General features: G+C 50.9%; 1 protein-coding gene across 1 annotated transcript; it reads left to right on the top strand.

Annotated features, from left to right (window-relative positions):
- Window positions 1-9,527: 9,527 nt before the first annotated feature.
- LOC135905041 (serine/arginine repetitive matrix protein 2-like) lies at window positions 9,528-15,237 on the top strand. Its single transcript, XM_065436043.1, has 4 exons — window positions 9,528-9,651; window positions 11,060-11,188; window positions 11,856-12,246; window positions 13,586-15,237. Exons 3-4 carry the CDS (start codon window positions 11,906-11,908, stop codon window positions 14,451-14,453), a joined length of 1,209 nt encoding a protein of 402 aa, XP_065292115.1. The 5' UTR covers window positions 9,528-9,651; window positions 11,060-11,188; window positions 11,856-11,905; the 3' UTR covers window positions 14,454-15,237.
- The last annotated feature ends 9,795 nt before the right edge of the window (window positions 15,238-25,032 follow it).

Raw genomic sequence — 25,032 nt, 5'->3', positions numbered from 1 at the left:
CCTCGGCTGTCTTTGGAAAATGGACCCACTTGTTGCGGGCCCCTGCGTTCAGGCCAGCCTGTGCCAAACGTCGTGCGCACTCGCTCACCGTCGACTGCGACACACGGATCGTCTCCTCGTTCCCAACGGACGCTTGGAAGCTCCCGGTAGCAAAGAAGCGCAGCGCACACAACACTTTCCGCTCCACCGACAGTCCCGTCGCTCGCTCAGCTTCTAGTTGCCCCGCCACAGTTCCTCGCACAACAACCGCACCGTTCCCTTCGAGAGGCGAAAACGCCGTCGAAAATGGTCATCCGGCATGTCAGACGCGTCGTCTGGCTCTCCGTGTTCACGTCGGCGAAGAGCAACGGCTATAGCGATCAGGCCATGCCAAAAATCCGCGCCTTATGCTCCGCATAATGAGTGCGTCAACGTCACTATGATGATTACAGTTTTTGCGGTTTCTTGACGTCGCGTGATTGACAGACAAAATGGGCGCGGCCTGGTCAATTTCAACCAATGGCTGCGCAGTGATGGCGGCAAAAGGCATAGAAAAAGTAATAAAATTCCTACAAAATCGCACCCCTGAAAGACCAGATAAACCAGTGCCGAACAATTTCACCATTCCTCGTTTCTCAGTCTCTCACCGAAGTTTTTGATACAGGTTATAGAGCATTCAGGATGGCAAGCGGCGCTCTCCTCTTAGAGCTCCGCGACCACGAACAATATGAAAAGCTCCCAAATCTAGAGTTCTTTGGGGACGCCCAAGTAACAGCAACTTCGCACCGCACTACAAATACCACCCGTGGCATAGTCTCAGATGGCGATCTGTTGGAGCTTACTGAAGCTGAACTCCTGAAGGGCTTCAGTGACCAGAACAACATTAAACGAATTAAGATGAGGCGTGGCAATAAGTAAATGCAGACCAAACACCTGATACTTACTTTTGGAACAAGTGTTCTGACCGAGTCCACCGAGGCCGGTTATATCAAGGTTCGCGTTCGGCCAATGTAACAGTGCATCGGACAAGATGAAAAAAAAAGAAAAGGTGGTCGGTGCTTGGTCCATTTCTTTCAGTTTATACAGTCCAGTGCTTTGTTACTCTGTGTAACTTTAACACATACCAACAGGCCTAACTTGCAATTTCATGCAGAAACTTGCCTTGTGTTTCAATTTGTCAATGAGGCGTTAGTCAATTTTAGCATCTCACGTATTTTGTATATCGCACCATTCTTTCGCAATGCATTTTAATGCTCATAGTACACGTCATTAGTCATTGCCATAATCTTATTACGCGCTGATTTTACTTAATTTACAGCAACTTTTTAGGCCCCTTTACAGCCGTCACAGCAACGTCACAGAACTCATCTATCAACTGCGAACTCATAACTATGGCGTGGCGCTCTTTGGCCATACCTGGCCCTTGCGCCACTAAACATCCCACATTCATTCACCAGTGCTCCAGGCCTTCAGCTGTGCCGTTTTCTCTTTCTTTGAAGCCTTTGAAGGCTGAAGCCCCCCGAGGCGCCGTGGTTACCTACGGTTACCAAGGCGCCTCGGGGGGCTTTAGTTTGTCCTGCATGAAAACGATGGCGCTGCCGCTTGACCTGAAAACACTAATGGCAATGCTAGATGACGTAGGGGGCGCCCGCAAGGCCGCTCGCCATGTATTACGCAGGTTCGCTTCGCATAGCACTTGCCTCTCGAGCACTAGGGAATCTGTACCTGAGTGATGAAGACACGCCACAGTATTGCAGCGCAGCCATCTCGCCCGTCCGGGAACTCAGCGCCGTCGACCCCGAGGTAGAGCCAAGAGAAGTAGCGCCGGCGCGGCTCTCCGAAATGCTCGTATCCGCGCGGTCCACCTTGAATAGGCCGCCACCGAAGTTTACATGGTTGGGACTAACGAAGACTAGGCTCCCCGAAAAACGAAATGCCACGAACACTCAATGAAATTACAGTGGATTTCAAAGAAGCGAACATTGTCTTAGACAATCATGAATAATTGCTTGCATATGATTTTTTCGTCTTATATGTCAATTGTAACGGGCGTTCAGTCACACGCCATTGTTCCTGTCGCGTCACGTTTCTGCTGTTCTCTATGTGTTCCTTTGCACGAAAGAAGACACACGGTGACAGCAAAGATTCCGTGCCAACAGATATCCGCGGATTCACATCGACGCATCGTGATGAAAACAAATTAAAATTAATTTATGGGGTTTTACGTGCCAAAACCACATTTTGATTATGAGGAACGCCGTAGTGGAGGATTCCGGAAATTTTGATCACCTGGGGTTCTTTAACGTGCACTTAAATCTAAGTACACGGGCGTTTTCGCATTTCTCCCCATCGAAATGCGGCCGCCCTGGCCGGGATTCGATCCCGCAACCTCGTGCTCAGCAGCCGCATCGTGAGGCCGCCGCTACTACATTCGTTTAGTCATTCATTCACCTCGCTCATCCATGAGGCACTCGGTAGTGGGCAACGCTGAGGTGGCTGAGCAGCCGGATCGCCTTCCTCGAGCGCATACTTTGGTTCCCTACGACCAGGCACGCTTCATTCATCATCATCATTTTGTTGCCACCATATTCATCCTAATCATCGTCTTGCGAGTCGGAGGCCTGTCCAAGACATATCGAGTTGCCCCTAAATCGCGTCACCTGGCTCCATCATATGCCTACACATTTTTTTTAACCTATCAGAACCTCATCTTCTGGCGTTTACACTGACGTGTAATTAGTGAGATAATAAAGTAATAGCTGCCAGTTTCTTCACTCCTCGTTCACCCGATTCGCTTCCAACAACCAGGTACTTATTACCGAAACTTTGAATTAATTACATTAAATTAACTACGAATTTCTCAGCCATGGTAATATGGAATTTGATACCATTTCCTGCTTGTCTTACATTTATAGATTGAAATCCAATCGCCGCCTATATTCGCGTGCTGTGTTAGCATTCCGTTGTTTACCATCTTTGGCAGCAATTGTGCGTTACTAAAATATGCACGTTATTCTATTAGCTACAGTAAAATGTACGATACGCGTCTTTTTCATAGGTATTTGAACTTCCTGCATGTGCTAATGTTTTCTAGTTATTACTAACGGAAGGTAACATCTATAGTATATTGACTGCGGGACCTTCCCGTGCATGCATATATAATCCACATCTGTAAATATTACTCGCCAAAAACGGAAACTGAGGCTGAACCGTGGTTTTCCTTTACGTTTACTCTGTTAAATAGAAAAGATCTCAGGATATCCTGTCTGCTTTTCTGATCTACCCAGCTCCACTCGTAGTCTGAACTAGAACAGAAGCTGCGTCCGTTTCCTGTCTAATTACCAGGTGCCGCCGTATTTTTCGGCTGACCTCCCGACGCAGCCATAATACCGTTCCCACCTCAAAAATAATCACCACATAAACGGAAAGCGACCTTTTGGGCACAAAGATAAAGTTTACGCATGAGAACTTGACGATAATTACCGCTTTTACAGCGCTAATGCACTAAGGCGCATATGACAAGGATGACGCGGCAGGGAAAGAGATGCAAGTGAGAGAAAGGCAGGGAGGTTAACCAGACTTTGAACGTCCGGTTTGCTACCCTGCACTAGGGGAAGCGAGAGGGGACGCAAAGAGGGAAAGAAGAACGGGGATAAAAAGAAAGACGTGAAAAAAAAGGAGGGTACTGGACCATTACAGTATTTCTATTAGTCAACACCTACATAGATGACGCGGCAGGATGTTGCGTAATTCTAACAGGAGAAACTAAAGATGAATAATAACAAGATTCACCGAGGAAACAAGACTAATACGAGAATTAGCACTCACACTAATTGGCGCGAGCGATATGTTGAGGCAAAGAATTTGAAACTGAAATCACCGCACCGACTGGCAGTGGGCCAGTGCCGTCAGCGCCTTCGGAAAAGGAGGGACAGTATGGGGACGCTGGCATGATTAGCGGCAACGGAGTGAGTGAGTGAGTGTCAACTTTATTATTAGAAGGGGTAAGGGATAAGGGAGGCTAAGCTACGTAGGCTTCCAGGTTGTGCTTCACGATGGAGTCTTCAGCTCGTGCCAGGACCCGTGTTTGGATGTCTCGGTCGGTGCTGGAGAGAAGAGCCTCCCATTGTTCGTCGGTGGGGGGTGACGAGACGAGGTCGGCGGGCGGGGGATCTTCCGGGCAGCCCCAGAGGATGTGGTTCAAGGAGGCAACGTCGCCGCACAGGCAGCAGCGTGGATCAATGACACCAGGGTGGATGTGCGAATACACTAGGGGGCACGGAAAGGTGCGGGTCTGGAGGCGACGCCAGGCGATCTCGGACCGCTTGGGAAGACTGCCATGTGGAGGTGGGTAGGCGTACCGTTCGAGGCGATAGTGCTGGGTAATGTCGTGGTAGGTGACCAGGGGCTCCGGCACCGGGGCGTCCAACGCGGAGGGGCCCACCGCTCGGTCGACGAATCCTCGAGCGTGTTGGTGAGCCGACTCGTTGCCGGGGTGACCCGAGTGGGCGGGGACCCAGACCAGTTCAATGTGACCCGGCTCGTCCTCCAGTAGAAGTGGGCGAAGGAGCCGTAAGGTGGAAGGCGAGACGAGACCTCGGGCGAAATTGGAGATGGCGTGCTTGGAGTCGGAGAGTATGACGCTGGCGTTGGTCGAGGTGGCGGCTAAAGCGATGGCGGCCTCCTCAGCCTCGACGACGTAGGGCGTTCGAACGGTGGCGGCCGTGATTGTCGGCCCCGAGGGTGCCGAGGGTACCGAGGAGGGCGAGACGGAGACGACTGCGAAGGCGTCCCCGGGCGAGGCGTATCTGGCCGCATCCACGTAGGCGATGGCCGGGTGGTCGGCGTACTTGGCGTGAAGCATGGCCGCACGGGCTTGGCGACGGGCGTCGTGGTGTCCCGGGAGCATATTCTTGGGTAGCGGCTTGATAGAAAAGGCTGCCCGAAGAGCATGCGGTAGTGAGACCAGGTCTGGCGGGTGAGAAGAGGTGTCATGACCGATAGAAGAGAGGATGTAGCGACCGGTCGGCGAACGATGAAGGCGTTGCACCTGAGCGGTGCGGTGAGCTTCGATCAGTTCGTCGAGCGTGTTGTGTACTCCCAGGCGGAGGAGACGTGCCGTGGACGCGTTGGGGGGAAGGCCGAGAGCAGTCTTGTATGCACGGCGGATGAGGACGTCGACCTTGTCGCGTTCCGATTTGAGAAGACGAGTATAAGGAAGGCCGTACGTGAGACGGGAAACGACGAAAGTGTCCACTAGGCGGAGGAGATCGTGTTCGCGCATGCCCATGCGCCGCGCTCTGACACGAGCAAGCATGCGCGCGGTTTGCTGAACCGAAAGCGAGAGCTGGTCGATGGTGTGAGCATTATGGCGGTTTGACTGTACTATCAGCCCGAGCACCCGGAGATGCGAGACGACGGGAACGGGAGTGGAATTGGCGTGAATCGTGATGGTGGGGTGAGGCGTCTTGTGGCGACGCCGGTCGGGGGGCCGCATGAGGAGGAGGGCCGATTTGGCCGCCGAGCAAGCGAGACCGGCCGCGTGCACGTGACTTGTGACGACGTCAGTTGCGCGTTGCAACGTCTGCTCAATGTGCCCGTCGGAGCCAGACGTGACCCAAAGAGTTACGTCGTCCGCGTACAGGGTGTGTTTGAGATCGGGGATACGGTCGAGCTTGGCGGGAAGTGAGCGAAGGGCGAGATTAAAAAGGAAAGGCGACAAGACAGCGCCCTGAGGGGTACCACGAGATCCAAGCGCATACGTGGGAGACGAGAGATCTCCCACGATGATTTCGGCCGTGCGGGCCGTGAGGAAGGAGCGAATGTAGTGGTAGGTGCGAGAGCCGGGGTTGATGGTGGCGAGTTCGGTAAGAATAGCCGAATGGGAGACGTTGTCGAACGCCTTGTGAAGGTCGAGGCTAAGGAGAGCCTTAGTGTCCGAGAAGGTGGGCGGATCGAGAAGGTCGTGGTGGAGTTGCAAGAGGACGTCTTGTGTGGAGAGGTGGGGGCGGAAACCAATCTTGGTGTGGGGAAGGAGGTGGTGAGCGTCGGTGTACGTTTGCAAGCGAGCTAGGACGACGTGCTCCATGAGCTTGCCGACGCACGATGTGAGTGAAATGGGCCGGAGGTTCTCGATTGTGAGTTTCTTGCCCGGCTTCGGGATGAAAGCCACGCGAGCGTGTTTCCACGACTGGGGGAGGTTGCTGGAGCGCCAGCACTCATTCAGGAACGAAGTGAGGGCAAGGACCGAAGGGGCATCAAGATTTCGGAGTAGTTTGTTGGGAATGCGATCTGGACCGGGGGGAGAGGTGGTGCGGAGCTTGTGTAGCGCCGCGTAGACTTCAGCTTCCGTGATATCGGCATCTAGTTCGGGGTTGGGGGCCCCGGAGTAGGACGGGAGAGGGGGAGAAGAGGTGCCAGGGGGTGTCAGCTGGAGGTACTTGGCGGCCAGGTCTGCTATCAGCGACGGTGTGTCGCCGGGGTAGGCCCGGACAATGCGTTGTAATTGTTGCCGAGCGACTGACTTGGCGGAAGCAGGGTCGAGGAGGTGGCGGAGGAGATGCCACGATTGCTTGCAGCCCAACTGACCGGAGATCCCTGAGCAAAGCTGCTCCCACTGTTGGCGGGCGAGTACAGTTGTGTGATGCTCGATCTCGCGATCGAGGTATGCGATGCGGCGGCGCAGGCGACGGTTGTGACGTTGCTTATGCCAACGGTTGGTGAGGCTCGTGCGAGCGGCTAAGAGGTGGGCGAGGCGGGAGTCAATTGCCGGATGGTCCTCCGTGGTGGGGATCGAGGCGGTGACCCCGTCGAGGTCCGCCAGTAGCTGGTCGGTCCACATCGAAAGGTCCTCGATGTCGGGGGTGGCAGAGTGCAGCCGGCGGGCTCGGAACGCATCCCAATCCGTATAGCGGGTCGTGTGTGGGCGCGGTTTGCACGGGGAGGTACGGGCTTGGATGGCGAGGACGTAGTGGTCGCTGCCCAGGGACTGATGTGTATTGGACCAGCGCGTGTCGTGCACGTAACGGCAAAAGCTGAGGTCCGGAGTGGTGTCGCGGCACACGCTGTTGCCGATGCGCGTGGGTTGCGTGGGGTCGGTAAGCAGGGAGAGGTGGAGGTCGTGTGCGAGCTGCCACAGCCTCGCGCCGGGGCCATCGGCCTTGGAGTAACCCCAGTCCGGATGCCTGACGTTGAAGTCACCGAGAACGAGGAGGGGGGATTTGGCTGCTCTCGCTGCAGCGGCACGGAGCAGAGCAACGAGCGACAGGTCTTTGGTGACGCGTGGGGGGGTATAAACATTAAGAATAAAAAGAGAGGGGTCTTCACGTCGCTGAGGTAGGACCTCGATAAAGACATGGTGGACCGTAGGGAAGGGCAGATCGGCTCGATTGACCGTGAGCGTCCGCCGAGTGAGGATGGCCGTGACGGGATGGGGCAGAGGGTGATGAGCTACTTGGTCATGGGCGACGTAACCCGAGAGGGAAGTGGTGGCGTGAGTCTCCTGTAGAACGATGACGTCAGGAGAGACCGAGGGGTCCAGTTGTTGAAGGTGTAGAAGGAGGTGGTTACGCTTGGGGCGAAAACCACGGCAGTTCCACTGCCAAACGGTGACGACAGAGCGGTCAGCCATGATTAGTAGCGGAAGAAAGAGGTATTGCCTCGGCTGGTGCTTGCGAGGGACGGGCGGCAGAGGATGAGGTGGTGCGGACGTGGAGCGGTGGCTTGGCTCGGATGGTTGCGAGCATGGAAGCTTGAAGGCTATCCACCGTCTCTTGGAGAGATTGGAAGGACGTGGCGGGGGGATAGGCAGTGAGGTCGGTGCGCATGGCATTGAGGGCTTCTTGTTGTGCCGTGAGAAGCTGGTATATCGAGGTGAAACGGCTATCCAGCCGTTTTTCTAGGTCCACCAGGGTCGTCTTGATGGCTGCCTGGACCTCTTCGGAAAAGTGGAGAGATGCAGGAGGGGTGTTGGGTCTGCGGCGTTTGCTAGTGCCTCCTTCGCAAGTCTGAACATCCATGTCAGAGGAGGAGGCGATTGAGGAGGGCAGACATGATGGGAGCGTGATGGCTGCCTCAAGCTTCTCCTCAAGAGCTCGTAGTTGGGCTTGGAAGGATTCAATTTGGGTCTTCTGTGCCGCAAGTGTAGCGGTTTGTGCAGTGAGCTGCTGCCGTAGGGAGGCGTTTTCCTGCTGCAGTGCGACGACCTGCGGCGAGGAGGACGCCGAGGGAGCGCCGGGGGGGCCGCGGGACCACGTCGACTGGTTGGGCTTAGAGGCGGGTTTGGGCGCCGCTGGAGCGAGGGGTGGGAAGTCACTGGTCGACTTGGAGGGCGGAGGCGGCGGAGGCGGCGGAGGCGGCGGAGGACGGCGTCCCGTTTGCTTCGGGGGTTGAGGGCGCTGCACGTAGCGGTGCTTACAGTTGGAACTATGCGTTGAGTGATTCCCGTTGCAAACGATGCAGCGGGGGGTGCAAGTCGGGGGCGAGCCCTCGAGCGGTGGGGGGTGAAAGTCGCCGCAACGACGGCACCTGTCTTGCTGTGGCTTGGGGCACACGTCGGTCCGGTGGCCAGTCGAGCGGCAGTTGAAACAGGCCTCCACCTTGTTGTGGAAAGGGAGGAGGCGAAGGTGGACTCCATGGTAGAAGATCCACCGGGGTAGTTTGGGGTCCGTGAGGGTGACCAAGATGTGGGGAGTCTTGCCCATACGGCGGGCACCCACAATAGAAAGTGCAGGATTGCTTGCCTGCAGATCGTCAAGGATGGCTTCATCTGTGAAGTCGTCGAAGGCGTGGTAGAGTATGCCCCGTAGGGCGTCGTCCGGCGGTGGGGCGTAGAGGTGGATGGCGATAGTGGTGCCGGACACCGTGAGGGAGGTGATGCGGAGGTAGGCTTGAGCGCGAGCCGATTCCGCGACGCTGAGCGTAAAGGTGTTGTTGACCGGGTGGATCCGCACCGTGTCGCGAGATGCGGGCGGGAGGTCTTGCAGGCTCGCTGCTTGCAGCAAGGCGGTGTACAAATGCCAAGGCTGGAGTTTGGTGAGGTCGACGGGGGTTTTGGGGCGGCCGACGAGGTGAATCGTGTCGGCCGGAAGGCGAGGGAGTGGAGCGTGGCGGCGGGGCTGAGGAGGCGAAGCACTTGCCTGCTTCGAACGCGGCGATTTAGCTGCGTCGGCGGCGGCGAGGCGCAACGCTGCGCGGCGTTTCTCTTGGGCGCGGAGGCCTGGCGTCTGCCAGGAAGCATCCGAAAGTTCATCGGGGGTCACCTCTTGTCCTTGGACAGCGATCTCCATGGCGGTGGGTAGCCGGGAGATGGGCGACGAGGCGGCGGCGGGCGGCCGGGTGGTCGTCCCTTCGTCTGCGCGCTGGCGTGCTGGCGGCCGCACTCGAGCTAGGCCGGATAGGCCTAGGTCGGCGCACGGCGTGGTCAAGGGCTTCCCAAAACTCTCCTGGGCCACCCCGGGCGAGTATTGGTATACGATTGGTATCGATATGGTCCTGACGACTTGCTTCACCCACTCATGAAGAAACTGTCCGGATAGGGATAGAAGAACCGACACGAGGGCCGAAAATTGGCGGATCCGACGTGAGGTGCGACTGCTCTCGACGCCGATGCCAGCGTCTCCTCAGCGGCAACGGAGCCAGCTGTGGAAGAAGATGACGACGAACGCGAGAACAGTGAGTGGCACGAGCTATTGCTGATGAAGATAGTTTTTGTTCACACACATTTGTTGACGGACACGAAAAATGCACGGAACCCTAGCTATAAACAGCTTCGCTGTAAAAATAGGAGGGAGGCCAGGCCTTCCCGGACCCCTCTGGCTTTAAGCACTGAAATGGCGCAACCCACTGTCGGGGATCGCCCATGAATCGGGTGTTGAAAACCTCCGATTCATGGGTGTTTTCACCAGATTATTCAGTCTTTCTTGGGTGAAGACCAGATGAAGTGAAGTATCTTGTAAATAACACGTCTACTGTTACAGATATATGAACGATCGAATATCTCAATATTACAGGAAAAATTATGTGATATCTCTTGAATCCCACCCGGTCGATGCTGCAGTTCTTATTGACTGCTGCCGCTATCTGCGGAGATGATGCAGGCCAGTGGCCTGTCGGAATCGTAGTGGGATATGCCCATTTTGGAGAATTGGCCAAGAACGCTGCCACATTCTGAGTGGCTGAATAAAAGGAAATCTTGTAAATCAAAGAATTTATTATTTATTATTCATCATTTCATTAACACATCCATGTGCTTTAGAGATGCACGTGAGCCGACGCCTTATGTTCAGCTTATACATAGCAAGGAATCTTTTTTATTACGGAGAACAAAGGTGGGCATATTTTGTCAGCATGCAAATGTTTCTTTAAACCCTTCGTTGGTTGCATAGAGTTGGTGCATATAAACTGTATGGTTGGTAGGTTATTTCGGTACTTTGTAACACCTAGTGACACCCAGTGTGCCTAGTCGGCAGTAAACGGCCAGGAACTGAAAAACCGCAAAGTGGGAGAAAGAGCAAAAAAAAAAAAAAGATATGGCTCTAATAAAAAAAACATTTAATTGAGCATTTTCGCCATTTTCTTGCCACCCTGCGAAATTTCGGATACGCCTCCTGATACTTCACAGTAACGCTCGCAGACTGTCTCCGCACTTCTTTTTATATTGAACACCTTTTATTTATTCTAGGTTATGCTCACATTTGGACCATTTATTTTACTCGTTTACTGCGCGTTTGCCTAAGCAATCAGCCAGATTTCTCATAACGCTGAATGCTTCGAAGCCATAGGTAAACATCAAGGTTTTTGAAAACCTCCCTAAGATATATCGAAGCGGTCTGCCCAGTTTTGCCACCTGACAGATAAGTATAATAAAATGAGCAGTTACATAATCATCGCTATCGCTACTGCTTATCCTAATATCAACATTTTTATCAATGGAAGTGATAGTGTGACGGACAATGTTTGGAAAACATTCTTTTATTATTTTTGGCCCGATGCAACTATGTGGTCGCTCGCTTCAAAGGGCAGTCGCTGCGTCATAACCATCATCATCGTCGTCATTATCATTGTTTACCACTGGCTGCAGGGAAGATCTCCAGTGTGTGCTATTCCATTGTCGCGCCTGCTTCGAAAACTGCGAATCACGTCGCAGCAACGGACAACGAACAAGGCGCGCTCGGGATAAAAGGCGATCACGTGACGCAGAGGACTGTAGGTAAGGCTTCACATCGCCCAGGTCTAGGCAGCTTCGTGAAGGCAATACGACGCCTGCTGTCAAGCGTGTCTTTCTTTCATTTTGTTTGCAGTCCTTTTCGTAGAGTGCGCTCGTAGGTTTGAGGTGTAATTGTGAGACGCATAAATGCAAGAGACTGAAAGAAAGGAATATTCATTAGCTTGGCTAAATTTAAAGGAAGAAGTTAAAAGGTTCCTACCGCTTAGTAGTTTATTTTCATCGCAGCTACCAATTATTTAGAAAAGGTAACCAAAATTTAGAAACTAAGCACAAAGGAGCGTCAGGTTGACAACTAAATCCATCAATAATGAAGGGATATTGGCATTCAATAAACTGCATGTATTGGGGCGCTTGAAGAAAAAAGGAAACATAACAGGTACAGCGCTTCGTATAAGATTTCTCATGCTTGTAAGGACTTTTGCCATTTTGGCGGTGAAAGCAGATTATCTTCAATGCTGGCCAGAGCTGGAACACACATCTCTGGTTGTAACTAATAGCCTCGAGCAATAGTGCAATACTTATGTACCTGTCTTGCCAGCTATGATCTCACAAATATTATGGAATAAGCAAGTAAACTAGAAAGCAAAGCTTACAACTTGTGAACGCGCTAAAGTCTTTTTGCATACGCCGCTTTCGGATCCATTCGCAGCGCACCTGCAACTCGACTCCTAAGGCGGGACTTTCCACACCACTGTCACCATGAAAAAAACCGAAAGCAAAGGCAAAGCGTGCGCGAAGTGCAAGGCCGAGCTGGTTCCCGTCGCGCCTATCGCGCACCGTGACACAGCCTCGACTGCAAGCGGGACCGCGAGCGCCAGCTCTTCGAGCGACGGCCTGCGCGACTTCGAGGACGCCTCGTGGGAGGCGACGGGCAGCAACATCACGGCGGCCATTGAGGCCCGACTCAAGACGGAGCAGAAGGCGCCGCGCAAAAGGCGCAGGGTCGGCCGCAGCTTCAGCAAGACCATGTACCCCGGCGCGACGAGCAGCGACAGTTCCTCGTCGGTGAACGCGAAGAGCGCAACCGGCGGTCGATCGATGTAAGGCCACGAATGCCAGAGGCTGCGTGCACGTGGGGCGTTGGAAACGCTACAGCCGTGAAATTTTTAGAGCCAATAGCTTTCTTCGGCACTTTCGGTCGTTTTCGAAGTTGCTCGGTGCTCGTTCGAAGGATGACGGCCGGACTCGGATGGAAAAAACACGAGCTGGTTCTTCCTCGATCGCTCGCGCTCCCACTCGCTATGTGGCTCACTCTGTCTTTTACTTGTTCGTTAGTTCGCTCGCTCGGGCTATTCGCTTACAAGGACAAGCATCGTCGACGGTTTATGTGCTATTTATGTATGGCCTTTGTAGAACGTGAAAACGATCATCCGAATTGCTTTAAAGAGGTGGTAGTCAGAAATTCCGCATAAGAATACTTTATAAAGGAACTGATGTATAAAGGGAAAGCTAGCTAATCGTAGCTTAAGATGTATTACGCGTCCCATGCCTTGCAGCCGATACTATAGTGTTTACCGCACACTTCCTTATTTACTTCCATTATTTACTTTCCTTATTAAATGATGTTAATTGGCGAGCAATCGTGCAAGTTGTACGAGATTTAAGTTTGTGCGACTACACGAATTTAGGGTGAGAATACTTGGCGAGATCGTGGGAACATTGTATTCGACAGCTTCCCTGGAACCAGTAGCGATTTGCGGTGCAGCAATGGAGATGACGCTATGGCGCGAGAGTCCTTGAAATTTAGCAGAAGAAAATGGGATATGCAAACCGGTTTTTGCATAGACTGTAACCAAAGTTTAGCCAGTCGTATAGCCAGTTTGGTCATAGCCAGTTGAGTTATGCCACTCTTCATTTTCACAGTCTTTTTCGAGCATGAATGACAGCAAAGGAACTTGAAAATAAGTTGAGGACTAGCCAACAATCAATCGAATGCAATAGTACACAAAGTTAGAAGAAGTGAAGGTGTTCGAGCGCATTAGAGGGTAAACGCGCTTAACTCATAAGCTTGAGGGCAAAGAGAGAAATGAAGTTGTACAGGTAACGGCAGCGCCACTTTTAGGAGAGATAAGGGAATCATGGCGTATTAGAGCAACAAGGTGCATGCCAAAAGAAGGCAAACGCAATCGGGACACAACATAGGGGCGTAATGAGGTTAGGAGACATGCTTGGATAGATTGGGCTTATCTGTCCAGGAACAGGGGTACGTCGAGACTAGTGACTTCTTCCGGCAGTGAAATAAAGTCGGATGGTGGCAGTGACGACGATGATAATGATGAAGTCTGTTACGTTGCCGGACAATTTGCAGTTTGCTCAAATTTACAGCCGAAGGCTGCTTACCGAATTCCTAACGTTCACGTTTTTCTCGTTCGTCGCCAGCTGCAGCAGCGCCTTCGTGTACCCGGCAGTGGCCATCATCGTGACCCTGCTCATCACTGGCGCAATCGTGGCGGCTCTGCGAAGGGAAGGGACGGACGCCGACGAACAGCTGCGCACCGGTCTCCCAAAGAAGGCAACGTCCTCTCTTACCGAGTGCCCCTGCAACGCCGGTGCGAGCAGCACCCCCGCCGACCCCGAAGAAGACGACGTCGACTCCGAACAGCCGGACAGGACTCCACACCGCCCGACCAGACGCCGCCGCCGGCACTCCAGCGTCGAGCACTCGACAGCGCTCGGGAGAGGGAGGACCCCGGACGGAGCTCGCGCCGAGGCCGCGACGAACGCGAGCGAAGCGACGAGCTCTTCCGGAACCTCAGAGCGTGAACCATCTAACGGCGTGACAACGACGCAGCCCGCCACCGAAGGAAAGCGGCACAAAACGGCGACGCGAAGTCATCGAAGACGCGGCGGCAGTGGGTCGACTCGTAGGAGTCGCCGCGTCGACTCGCCTACTACTGCCGCAACGCTGGGAAAGAAATACCGTTCGACGACGACGGTTGGCGATGACGAGTTCTTGGAATGGGCGGTCAGAGAGAAAGGGAGAAACGCGGTAGCCAACACGTGGTCGACGACTGGAGACAGAATAGAGAACGGCAAGGCGAAGTCGTTGAAAGAGGCACCCGTGACCAAGCAAGGCAACGTCTTAGCCTCGAGGGTGGAACCCCCGACTGAGCGTGGCGCGGACGCAGATGTACGACGTCATCAGCGAGACGCCGACGGAACCACTCGTGGAAAACGCCGCCCTAAGCGTCGCAAACGGCCTACGTCGCTTCGTACAAGACGAAGCAAAACTGCACCTGTGACGTAGGCTCCACATATGTGAACCTTTACTCCTACGCTTCCGCTAGGGTCATTCCACGCAGAGGTGCCGTGCTTGTCTAGCGCACTTATAGCGTATATAAACCATTCATCTTCCTACGTGGATTACTTAATTATGGTTATTAGAATTTGTAATTCGGTGCGTCAGAAATTGTAAATACGTGAAAACATTCAAGAGCTACGCCTCTCAGTTGATTTGTGGTGATAAAAGACACCCAGACCAAGTCTTCTGCGCCATTAGGAACGAGAATCGGGTCTCGAAACCAAAGTTATCCCGTTGTCAAGTGCGTATGCGACCACTCTGTGGTAGTTCTGGAGGTTACTGTTGCAGCGCCTGCCATCGCTGATAGGCCTGAATGGTCTTTTGAAAACATGTAAATTTCACAGTGATGCGGCGCATTCTCGTGAGCATGCAGGCTGGTGCGTTCTTAGTAGGGGTCTCATACATGCCACAACGTACATCCTCACAGAACTCGTATAATGATTGATGTATATAGAACACATTAGTACACTATTCGTTGGGAGATCTAGAGGAGTCAATGGCTGATGAGCCGTCGACTCCTCTAGTCATGGCTATTGTTAGTGTGGCTTGTGCTAGTGCGACCATGGCTAGTGCGGCTGGTGCCTCGGGTGCTGTGCCAGCTCGTATTGTCTACATATGCATGTAAGGCGTGGATATAACGTGAATACTATGTTACATAAGCTAGTCTGTGACTTTAATAGAGTGAACTGCAGCATTGCGACTTGCACATCCATGTCTAGTCCTCATAAAATCCGCGATTTCTTGCTTGAAAAGCGCCTTGAGTCGTTGATTGCACGTTCTGTTAGCAACAAACATTCAAATTTTGATATTGTCTAGCGTTTTAGGCACATCGCCGAAGGCGTGTTAAGCCATTTAAAAAAAATGTAGTCGATGCCCTATGTTTATTTATGCCGTACTGTAGCGACATATATGTCGCCACGGTACGGCATTAAAATAACATGGGGCATGGGGCAAAGATGGGACACTGAGTCAACCAGCGCACCAGGAAAAAAAAAACATACTACGCGTCCGGAACGGTAAACTGAACCACATAAAGGCACAAAAAAAAAGAACTCATGGCATTCCATGTGACTATGCCGTAAGTGAGTCTGCGAAGTAACTTTATTTCTCTGGACCGAAATAAAGTTACTTCACTCACTCACTGACTCACTCACTCACTCACTCACTCACTCACTCACTCACTCACTCACTCACTCACTCACTCACTCACTCACTCACTCACTCACTCACTCACTCACTCACTCACTCACTCACTCACTCACTCACTCACTCACTCACTCACTCACTCACTCACTCACTCACTCACTCACTCACTCACTCACTCACTCACTCACTCACTCACTCACTCACTCACTCACTCACGGTGTATTTACATGGAATGCTAATAGGTAATGAAGCAATTTCACTTTCGTCCTAAAGTCATTCGGCAAGTAAAATAGCCGAGCTACAACTCCGCTGCGTTATGAGCACACACGGAAAAGTGCAACACAGCAAAGCAGCCGATAACTAGCCAGGAAGTTTCAGTTTGCCGAGTGCACCATGATACAGCTGCCGTGCCAAACTCTCGATGTGCGCGTCGTCGGTTAACGAACACCTCTCCCACCAAGGCCACGTCGCCAGAACGAAGTATGAATGTGTGACGCACCACGAACGAATAATGAACCGAGCACGCATTGCTAGGCCCGAGGGAACATCCTGAACTACGCAAAACTCGTTATTATGGCGCACATAGCTGAATGGCAGAGCTCTCATGTGCTCGATATGGAGGTTTCTGAAAGCGCATGAAGTCAATATGAAGCATATCATGCAGTGGCTGCCTGCACGTTGCAGCATGAAATGGAACATGTGAAGGACATGCTGTAAAAAAGATTTTTCGGCGTGGTATCGGTATGCCGTGCGCGAACTGTGACTACGTTTACCTGAAGAAAAGATGAATCTTCGGAAAGTGCTTGAAGTAGCTAGTGTATGATACGAAAACGAAAAAAAATGTCGCTTGCGACGTGCTTACGGAGGACGTGGTAGTCTCTAACCATGATATTGGCCTTCGATAAGGCTTTAGTCGTTGCCAAGAATCTAAATTTCACGTCAGCATGCTGGTGCTTCCTATCAGACTACACAAAAGGCTGACTCGCAGCGATGGCATTATTCCGTATGCGCGCGCAAGATGCCTCGGTCGAATTTAAAGCACTTATTTTTTGCAAACGAGGCTTCCGTATAGGAATGAGTGGGAGCTCTCATCAGTCATATGCTATCAAATCTCTTTGATAGCATAGACGTTGAAGGGGAGCCAAAATTCATTATATTCATTACTGCCCTTCACTGTAATGCATGCGTAATGAAGTGCAGAATTTTGAACTTGCATAGAATACCAGTTGAACTGCTAGATAGCCACGTGCGCTGAACAGAAAACAGGAAAAGAAATTTCGGCGTCCTCAACACACAACTTCTTAGCATCTGACAAGATTGTGTTTATGATTGCTGCTTTCTATTTCAATGCGATGGTCTTTCGTTTCCGCTTTCAGTTGCTTGTCTCTAGCATCGGGAAATGGCGACGTGGTTCAATAGGTTGCACGCTGCGACGCCAGCAACGTTTGTCGCGTTCGAGCAGTACGTGCTGCCAGGCACGTTCCCAGGGGGGGGCCCGGGGGGGCCCGGGCCCCCCCCGAAATCAAGTGGCATACCCCCCCCCCCCTCCCCGCCCACGCCACCACTCCTCACACATTCCTAAAGCGCCGCCAGATTAATGTTGAGACTTGGCAGCTGTTCATCGGTCAGCCTTATGCTGCCTTTTTCACTCCTTTTAGATGGCGGTAGTTATCGGCATTTCTTGTAATGTGAAGGACAGTTTTCTCATAGATTCCGCACCCGCGCGATTAACTCGAGATGCGCTCAGTTGTCACCATCTATTCAACCGTCACGCGCATAACTCTTGCTTTTGTTAGTTCAACCTTCTTTGTTTAGGCTGATCCTGGGACCAGGAGAGGGATGCGGCTGTTACTCAGCTGGTATGTACTCTCATGAAACGAGTTGCGGCCGGAGAAAACACCAATTGCGTTTAACTTTTCCCTTTGCTTCATTATTTCCTTGAGTTACGGCTCGCCGCGACTGGCCGATGCCCGGAACCATATAGACGTGATATGGGTTAGATAAGGTGGGAAATAAAATAATGTGAAAGAGTGTCCATCATGAAACCCTGCAATAACCCTTAAACCCATAAGCAAGATGACTGTCGCCAGTTACCTCGTCTGTTTTTCCTTAATTGTATCGCACTTTTCGTGCAAAATTGGAAACCGGAAACAAAAATCGCAAGGAGTTGAGAAATTAAGCGATCTACTAAGGGAGAGAGCCAACGCGCAACAACCAAACTGCAAGCAACAGCGAATAATAAAAATGTTAACCGTTGTTTATGAGAATATTTCTGGATCAACATCTTTTTATTTAAAAAGGAAGTAGAGAAAACGCCGCCGGAAGTGGAGAATAATTACTTGCTTTGAATGACGCTTCTACAGTTATCGGTCGAACCGCCTCACGTAGCCACTTCTCTGCTGTGCTTATGTGGGTGTTTTTCTAACCTTTCTCGGTGAGCGCAGTACGTCTAGAATCGCAGAGTCCTGCGCTCTACGCGATTGTATGGGACTGGCGGCCGCAGAGCGTTACGCAATTCGCGGAACTGTCAAACTGATCCACAAGGCGAAAATAACTGATATTCGAAACTATAACATGTGAAAGACTGAAGAAGCCGTAAAAAAATGAACGCGGCCTGACATCAGTAAAAAAGAAACCTGGCATAGGACAAATCATGATGTATGCACTAAAAGATAAGAGGGATAATATCATAAGGAATCTCGAAGATACAGTAAAAGCAGCGGAAAAATTCTAAGCTGACCTGTATACAGTACCCAGAGGAGTCCCGATACCTCACTTAGAAACAGTAATGAACAGGATACGGAAACTCTCCTATAACTAGCGATGAAGTCAGAAGGGCCCTGCAAGACATGGAACGATGAAGAGCGGGAGGAGAAGGTGGAATAAAAGTCCATTTAATCAAACATGGAGGAGACATATTGCTTAGAAAACTGTCGGCTCTTTATACGAAGTGTATATCGGCTGCAAGGGTCCCAGAAAACTGGAAGAATGCAGACATTATACTAATCCACAAAAAAGGAGACGTTAAAGAATTGAAAAATTATAGGACCATTAGCTTGCTCCCAATATTATATAAGATATTTACCAAAATAATGTCCAATAGAATAAGGGCAACACTGGATTTTGTCAACCAAGGGAACAGGCTGGCTTCAGGAAGAGATACCTTACAATGGATCACATCCATGTCATCAATTAGGTTATCGCGAAATCTGCAGAGTACAATAAGCCTCTCTATGTGGCTTATATAGATTACGAAAATGCATATGATTCAGTAGAGATACCAGCAGTCTAGAGGCACTACGTAATCAAGGACTACAGAACGCTTACGTAAAAAGCTTGAAAAATATTGCTACATGCGTTTGGTATTTGTTTGTTTGAACGAGGTGCGTGGACGCCATCACTCCAGAAAAGAGGAGGAAGAACGAACTGGGCTCGCGCTGTGAATCTAACCGGTCAGCGCTGCAACCGTTGTTGTAAATATAATCTAAATAGTTTCTCGTCTTACTGGCTCGTCCTTCGCGTAAGAATATATACAGAGGTTCTACAACTACCTTAATTCTACACAAGAAAAGCAGGGAGATACCTATAGGGAAATGGGTCAGACAGGGAGACACAATTTCTCCAAAGCTATTCACTGCGTGCTTAGAAGAAGTCAAGCTATTAAACTGGGAAGGCTTAGGAGTAAAGATCGACGGCAAATATCTCAGCAACCTTCGGTTTGCAGATGACATAGTTCTATTCAACAACAATGCAGACGAGTTACAACAAATGATTGGAGACCTTAACAGAGAGAGTGTAAGAGTGGGGTTGAATATTAATATGCAGAAGATGACGATAATGATAAATAGCCGGCCAAAGGAACAAGAGATCAGGATCGCCAGTCGGCCACTAGAGACTGTGAAGGAGTACGTTTTTACCTAGGTGAATTAATCACAGGGAACCCTGATCATGAGATGGAAATTCACAAAAGAATAAAAATAGGTTGGATCGCATACGTCAGACATTGCCAGCTCCTGACTGGAAGCTTACCATTATTATTGAAAAGTAAGGTGTACAATCAGTGCATTTTGCCAGTGCTGACATATGGGGCAGAGACTTGAGAATGAGTTAAGGACCGCGCAAAGAGCGATCGAACGAAGATTGATAGGCATAACGTTAAGAGAGAGAAAGAGAGCGGTTTGGATCAGAGAGCGAACGGGTATAGACGATATTCTAATTGACGGTTTGCAAAAATACTGTTGCGCATGCGCGAACACGGCTGTCACGAGCGCCCTCTACATGGTTAGGTACGAGAAGCAGACGAACAACCAACGCAGCTACAGCTCGCCTTGAGACGACGGTTTGTGGTGGTTTTGATCGCGGTATTTTCGTGAAAAGGACGGCTCGTTGTGTTGCGTATTGTGCACAAAGTGTTTCACTAGCAAACGGAGCATGAGTTTATTTCGGTTTCCGTCCGAGAAGAGCTATCCGGCGAGGAAAGCAGCATGGATAAGCGACGGCCGGAGATGCTATCACAGCACACAACTTGCTCGCACCTCGCAGAGCCGGTTCTCATCGCGCTATTATCTGCTACTGAATAGTCATATGCCAGAGCTGCGAAGTTATTTCGGCCTGCAAGCTTCGAGACACCCTTAAACGCAGCCGCATTTTGCCGGAATAGGGAAAGTTCAAGATGGACGGGGACGGACAGCGCTTGCGAACGCGCCGTGGTGTCACTCAGTTGTCGCTGACATGTTATTATACTAAATATTATAATGTGACGTCGAAAGTGCGGCTCATGTGACAATCAGCGCCTAGTACTACTCCACTGAAGTGATCGAAACACACCATTCGAGGGCAGTTGGTGTGACCGACGGGCAGCGCGGAGCGACCACCGCGCGACGGAGTTCGGCTGGTTTGCTCTTTTCTGCCGACGGTGTACAGATAGGCAAATGTATTTCCTATTTAGCCTTTTAATATTGATGCATGAGGTAAAGAGCTAGCAAAAAACTATGCGTTCACTTCCTAGCAGAAGCTTCTTCGTAACCGGCGACACCCACGGCCAGCGAGCGAGGCCTACCGTCTTCATCGATGGCAATTAGTGCGTCGAGAGAACGGCGCGTCGTTTGAGACATTCCCGTATTTGCCGTGCGCAAAAAAAGGACCGTCGTAACAAGTCAAACAGCTCCGTGAAGCTTTGCTTTGTTCCAGATGGGCCATATTAGTAGGATAAACTCTCGTAAGCGGAACATCACACTCGGCGCGCTGACTTTGTCGGCAGCCGCCGAATGCTCGAGCCGGCAGGCCTAGCTCCCGGTTGTCGAAGCAGCAGCCGACGGCGCTTGTAATGAAAACGGAGCGGGCCATAAAGTGTTTATTTTCATGAGTATTTTAGCGTCTGGACGATTAGGTCGCGGTTAAATGAACGCAGAGTTGGGTCTCTCTATACTCTGTCGGCAGCAAAGAGCCGCCTTGCACGGTGGTCGCTGCGCGCGGCCAGTCTGCGAAACCAAGTGTGGACACTCGGCGACACATCGGCAGCGTGTTTCGACGACGCGCACTCTGCTCTTTGTTGAAGGAGTGTATTTCGCTCGCGTCAGTCCCGTGCTGGCATCAGCAGCCGCAAATATACGATATCTTTAACGTAATTGTCATTCAGTGCCGAGCCTCGATGAGCCTGGAGAATAGTGGCAGTTATAGAAAGCAGATATTTCCACACGCGATCAGTTTGAGTGGTACGCTCCGAGAACTCGGAGGTCTATGACGTGCACGAAAACTGGAACAGAGTGACGGCGTCTTCAATTATTTTTGACGTCATGAACACACGCGGTTGCCGCGGCAGAGGCCAGGCAGCAGCCGAGAAACGAAACTGGCTCTCTAACCACATACTCTCGCACGCAGAGCACTGCAGCTTTGCCTGTTGTGCGCCAGGTGGCGCTCACTATTTTGCAAACCATCAATTGACATCAAGAAGACAAAATGTAGCTGGGCAGGTCATGAAGTGCGCTAGTTAGATAACCGTTGGACCATTAGGGTTACAGAATACCAAGAGAAGGAAAACGCAATAGAGGACGACAAAACACTAAGTGGAGCGATGAAATTAGGAAATTCGCGGGCGCTAGTTGGAATCGGTTGGCGCAGGACAGGGGTAAATGGAGATAGCAGGGAGAGGCCTTCGTCCTGCAGTGGACATAAAACAGGATGATGATGATGATTATGAATGTGATGATGATGATGATGATGATGATGGAGGTGGTGGGCCCCCCCCGAAAAAAAATCCTGGGTACGTGCCTGCGTGCTGCACAGGGAGGCGTGGTCTCCGAGATTGCATCGGTACAATTTCTGAGGCCACGCCTAGATGCACTATCCTGCGCGGTGCCGCAGTCCGAGAAATTGCGGTGCCGATAATGAGCCTCTGCTTATGCGCAGCTACGCGCAGAGGTGAGAAGGAAGTGTTGGGCGGCGCATTCAACGCAAATACCAAAAAGTTTTGGCACCGAATGTGTGCTGAACCCCGCGGAATGCGATTGAGCCTGCAAAGGTCGGGCATTTCTTGTTTCGAAGACAAATGAAGTTTGTATTTCGGAGACATATCAAGTTCGGCAAATCTATTGGCAGGATAATTTTACTTCGTTGAAACATTATTTTAAAACGTCGATATTTACGGAGATTTCAAGGGGCATTTCACTTTGTTAGATACAATAATTGTTACGTCCCGTTTCGTTATAACGAAGTTTCACTGTAACATGTATATGTTAATATCTTGTCTCACCTTCTAATTACAGGCGACAAATCTGAGCTCAAGCAACATTAGGAACAAGCTACATTGCCTGTCGGTGCATCAGCCTGTGGAACTGTTTAAGCAAGCTCCCTGAATCATGAAGTGACACAGTCGGAAAGCAAATCTCTAGAAAGTGTTAGGAACATTTAGCTTATGTAGTGGTGTTATTGATTTGATGTATTAAAAGTTATTTGAAACCTTTGGTCACTTTACGCTTCATTTGTGCGATTAATCATTCTTTATTTTAACATGTGTTATCACTTCTGTGGCCTTGTCAATACTTCAGTGATGCAATTGTGGGTTGTAAGAAATGGACCATAGGCATTAGTGCATTCAGTACAGCCAAACGTTTTTCAATATTGCAAGGATTAGGAACATTCCCATTGATTTGTCCATTTAGCTAGTATCAGGAGACACTTAATTTCTTTCTAATTAATGCTGTGGTGGAAGGGTGTATTGTGTTCCTAAATTCATGTGTGTGCCAAGCATCCATGTAAGAAAAACTTCCATGATAGTGATGGTGGAGTGCTTGAGGCGATTGAGGGAAGATTCGTGGAAGAAAAGTAGGGAAACGACAAGCAACGGAAGCGTACAAAAAAAAATTAATTATGGGGTTTTTCGTGCCAAAACCACATTCTGATTATGAGGCACGCCGTAGTGGAGTACTCCGGAAATTTCGACCTCCTGGGGTGCATTAACGTGCACCTAAATGTAAGTACACGGGTGTTTTCGCATTTCGCCCCCATCGAAGTGCGACCGCCGTGGCCGGGATTCGATCCCGCGACCTTGTGCTCAGAAGCCTAACACCATAGCCACTGAGCAACCACGGCGGGTCGGAAGCGTACAAGAGCAGTTCCCAATAGGGGTTGAGAAGGTTTGGTGATGGGAATTCTTGGTGTGGTTTCTATCCTTCTCTTTCTCTTAAGATAAGTAGGGCATTAGGCAATATAGTAAAAAGAGCCTCGTGATGCCACCCACCGCGCCGTTTCTATGGGACGCTCATAGCTTTCGTCCGTCCATCCATCCACCCTCAGCGGAGGCTCCAACGTGGTGTAGCCTGGTGCACTTGTTACACATAGTTTGTCTTTCGCGTCGGATTAGCCAGTGGCCGCTCGTCGCCCGCGGAGTGCAGCTTCAACATGAATCAGCAGTGCTTATACACGCCGCCTACTGCCTCGCTTGTGGTGGCACCAGCCAAGAAAGCTGCTGCACTAAGCGACGCGGAAAGGTAAGGGCGTCGGCGGGAGAACCTCGCTCTGGTCTGGCGATAGAGACGCGCCAGCGTGAAGCATTCGCGCGTTTGCGGCGCACGCTGCGAACTGTGCACCTGGACTGCGGCTCGGCTGTGTGCCAAGGGTGCCGCCCCGTCTCTCGCCTGCGGAGACCCGAGACTCTCGAGCGCCTTCTCCGTGCCTGTTCATCCTTGGGGCACGAACGCTCCATACTTACATTGCGGTCTTCTAACTAACGGCGCCGCAGAAGGACGCGGCGCCGCTTTCCACCTCGCACTGCTACACGTGTACATTCCGTTTTCTTCCAGCGGCATCTTGAAAAGGTAGCAGTTTATTGGCGAATTAAAGCAAATTCTAAAGTGTTCTGTCTGGGGTTTCTGCGGTGTGAGATGACTCAAGGGCTACCACTCTGCTGCATTCGGCTGCAAAAATAACTTTCGGAAGCAAGCGTGAATTGCAAGTTCAACCGCGGCGACTTCGTGAACACGGCCGCTGCGATAGCAGAGAAGCGGCCGCTTTGTATTGCCAGCATAAACAGAAAAGACTTGATGCCATCGCGTGTATGTTCGGAAGGTTTAGTTCCCATTTAGCGCTTGTCGACAAACTCGGAACTTAGCAGCCATGATCAAACTGGGATATGAAAGAAAGGTGCGTATTCGAGTCGGTCAGCTATTGCGAATGGATGAAGGTAACTATTTCTTCGTGCATGAACATTACACTTATTCTGCTCAAACGTGCTCTAAGATTATCATGCTTGGCAACCAACGTTTTGGTGGAAGTTGACCGAGGACGTATTATGAAAACAGTAGGTGCCGACTAAGAAATGAAGGTGTGTAGGTGTGTTCTTTTCCACTCTCTTATCAAAGCCGCGCCTACCGTTTGCCGGCCGGCCCTAGTTAACACGTGCTCTCCCGTGCTTCCGAATCTCGCCGGAAAAGCTGTCGAGGACGCTCATCGTGCGCTGTATTACTGAAGAAAAGAAAATTGCTCTTGCAAAGAGTAGCTGTTCGTTTTGAGCTTTCTCGAGTAAGCGAGGTGCCCCTGCAGGCCAGGCTTCATTCGAGAACTATTATTTGTTTTGAACATATATACACAGTTTACAGGAAAGGGAAGAACTAAGAGCGTGCATAATCTTTCAAGGCGTCGCGTGCATGTGGTTGACGGCGGCATATTCGCGGCCACTGTTATAAGCTCATTTCATCCATCTTAACAGCTCTTTCGATCGGGTTATTTTACGGCTCTTTATTTTGCAAAGCTTGGTGCCCGGGTGCTAGATAAACAATGTTAAGAAAATCGTACCGCGAATATTTTGGGAGCACGAAAGCTGTGAAAACGTGTTTCCTCGAAGCTTTGCAGTTACCTGCATTGGGATGCACGCTGGTTCGGC

This window comes from Dermacentor albipictus, chromosome 6 (genome assembly GCF_038994185.2).
Source record: "Dermacentor albipictus isolate Rhodes 1998 colony chromosome 6, USDA_Dalb.pri_finalv2, whole genome shotgun sequence".
NCBI classification, from domain to species: Eukaryota; Metazoa; Arthropoda; class Arachnida; order Ixodida; family Ixodidae; genus Dermacentor; species Dermacentor albipictus.
Note: the sequence above shows the minus strand (reverse complement) of the source record. Positions and strands in the feature narration are given on the sequence as shown.

Excerpts from the sequence above, each read along its gene's own strand:
- LOC135905041 (XM_065436043.1), top strand. The coding sequence starts at position 11,906 with ATGAAAAAAACCGAAAGCAAAGGCAAAGCGTGCGCGAAGTGCAAGGCC. Across the intron at positions 12,247-13,585 it reads GCAACCGGCGGTCGATCGAT|CTGCAGCAGCGCCTTCGTGT; the intron begins GTAAGGCCACGA and ends GTTCGTCGCCAG.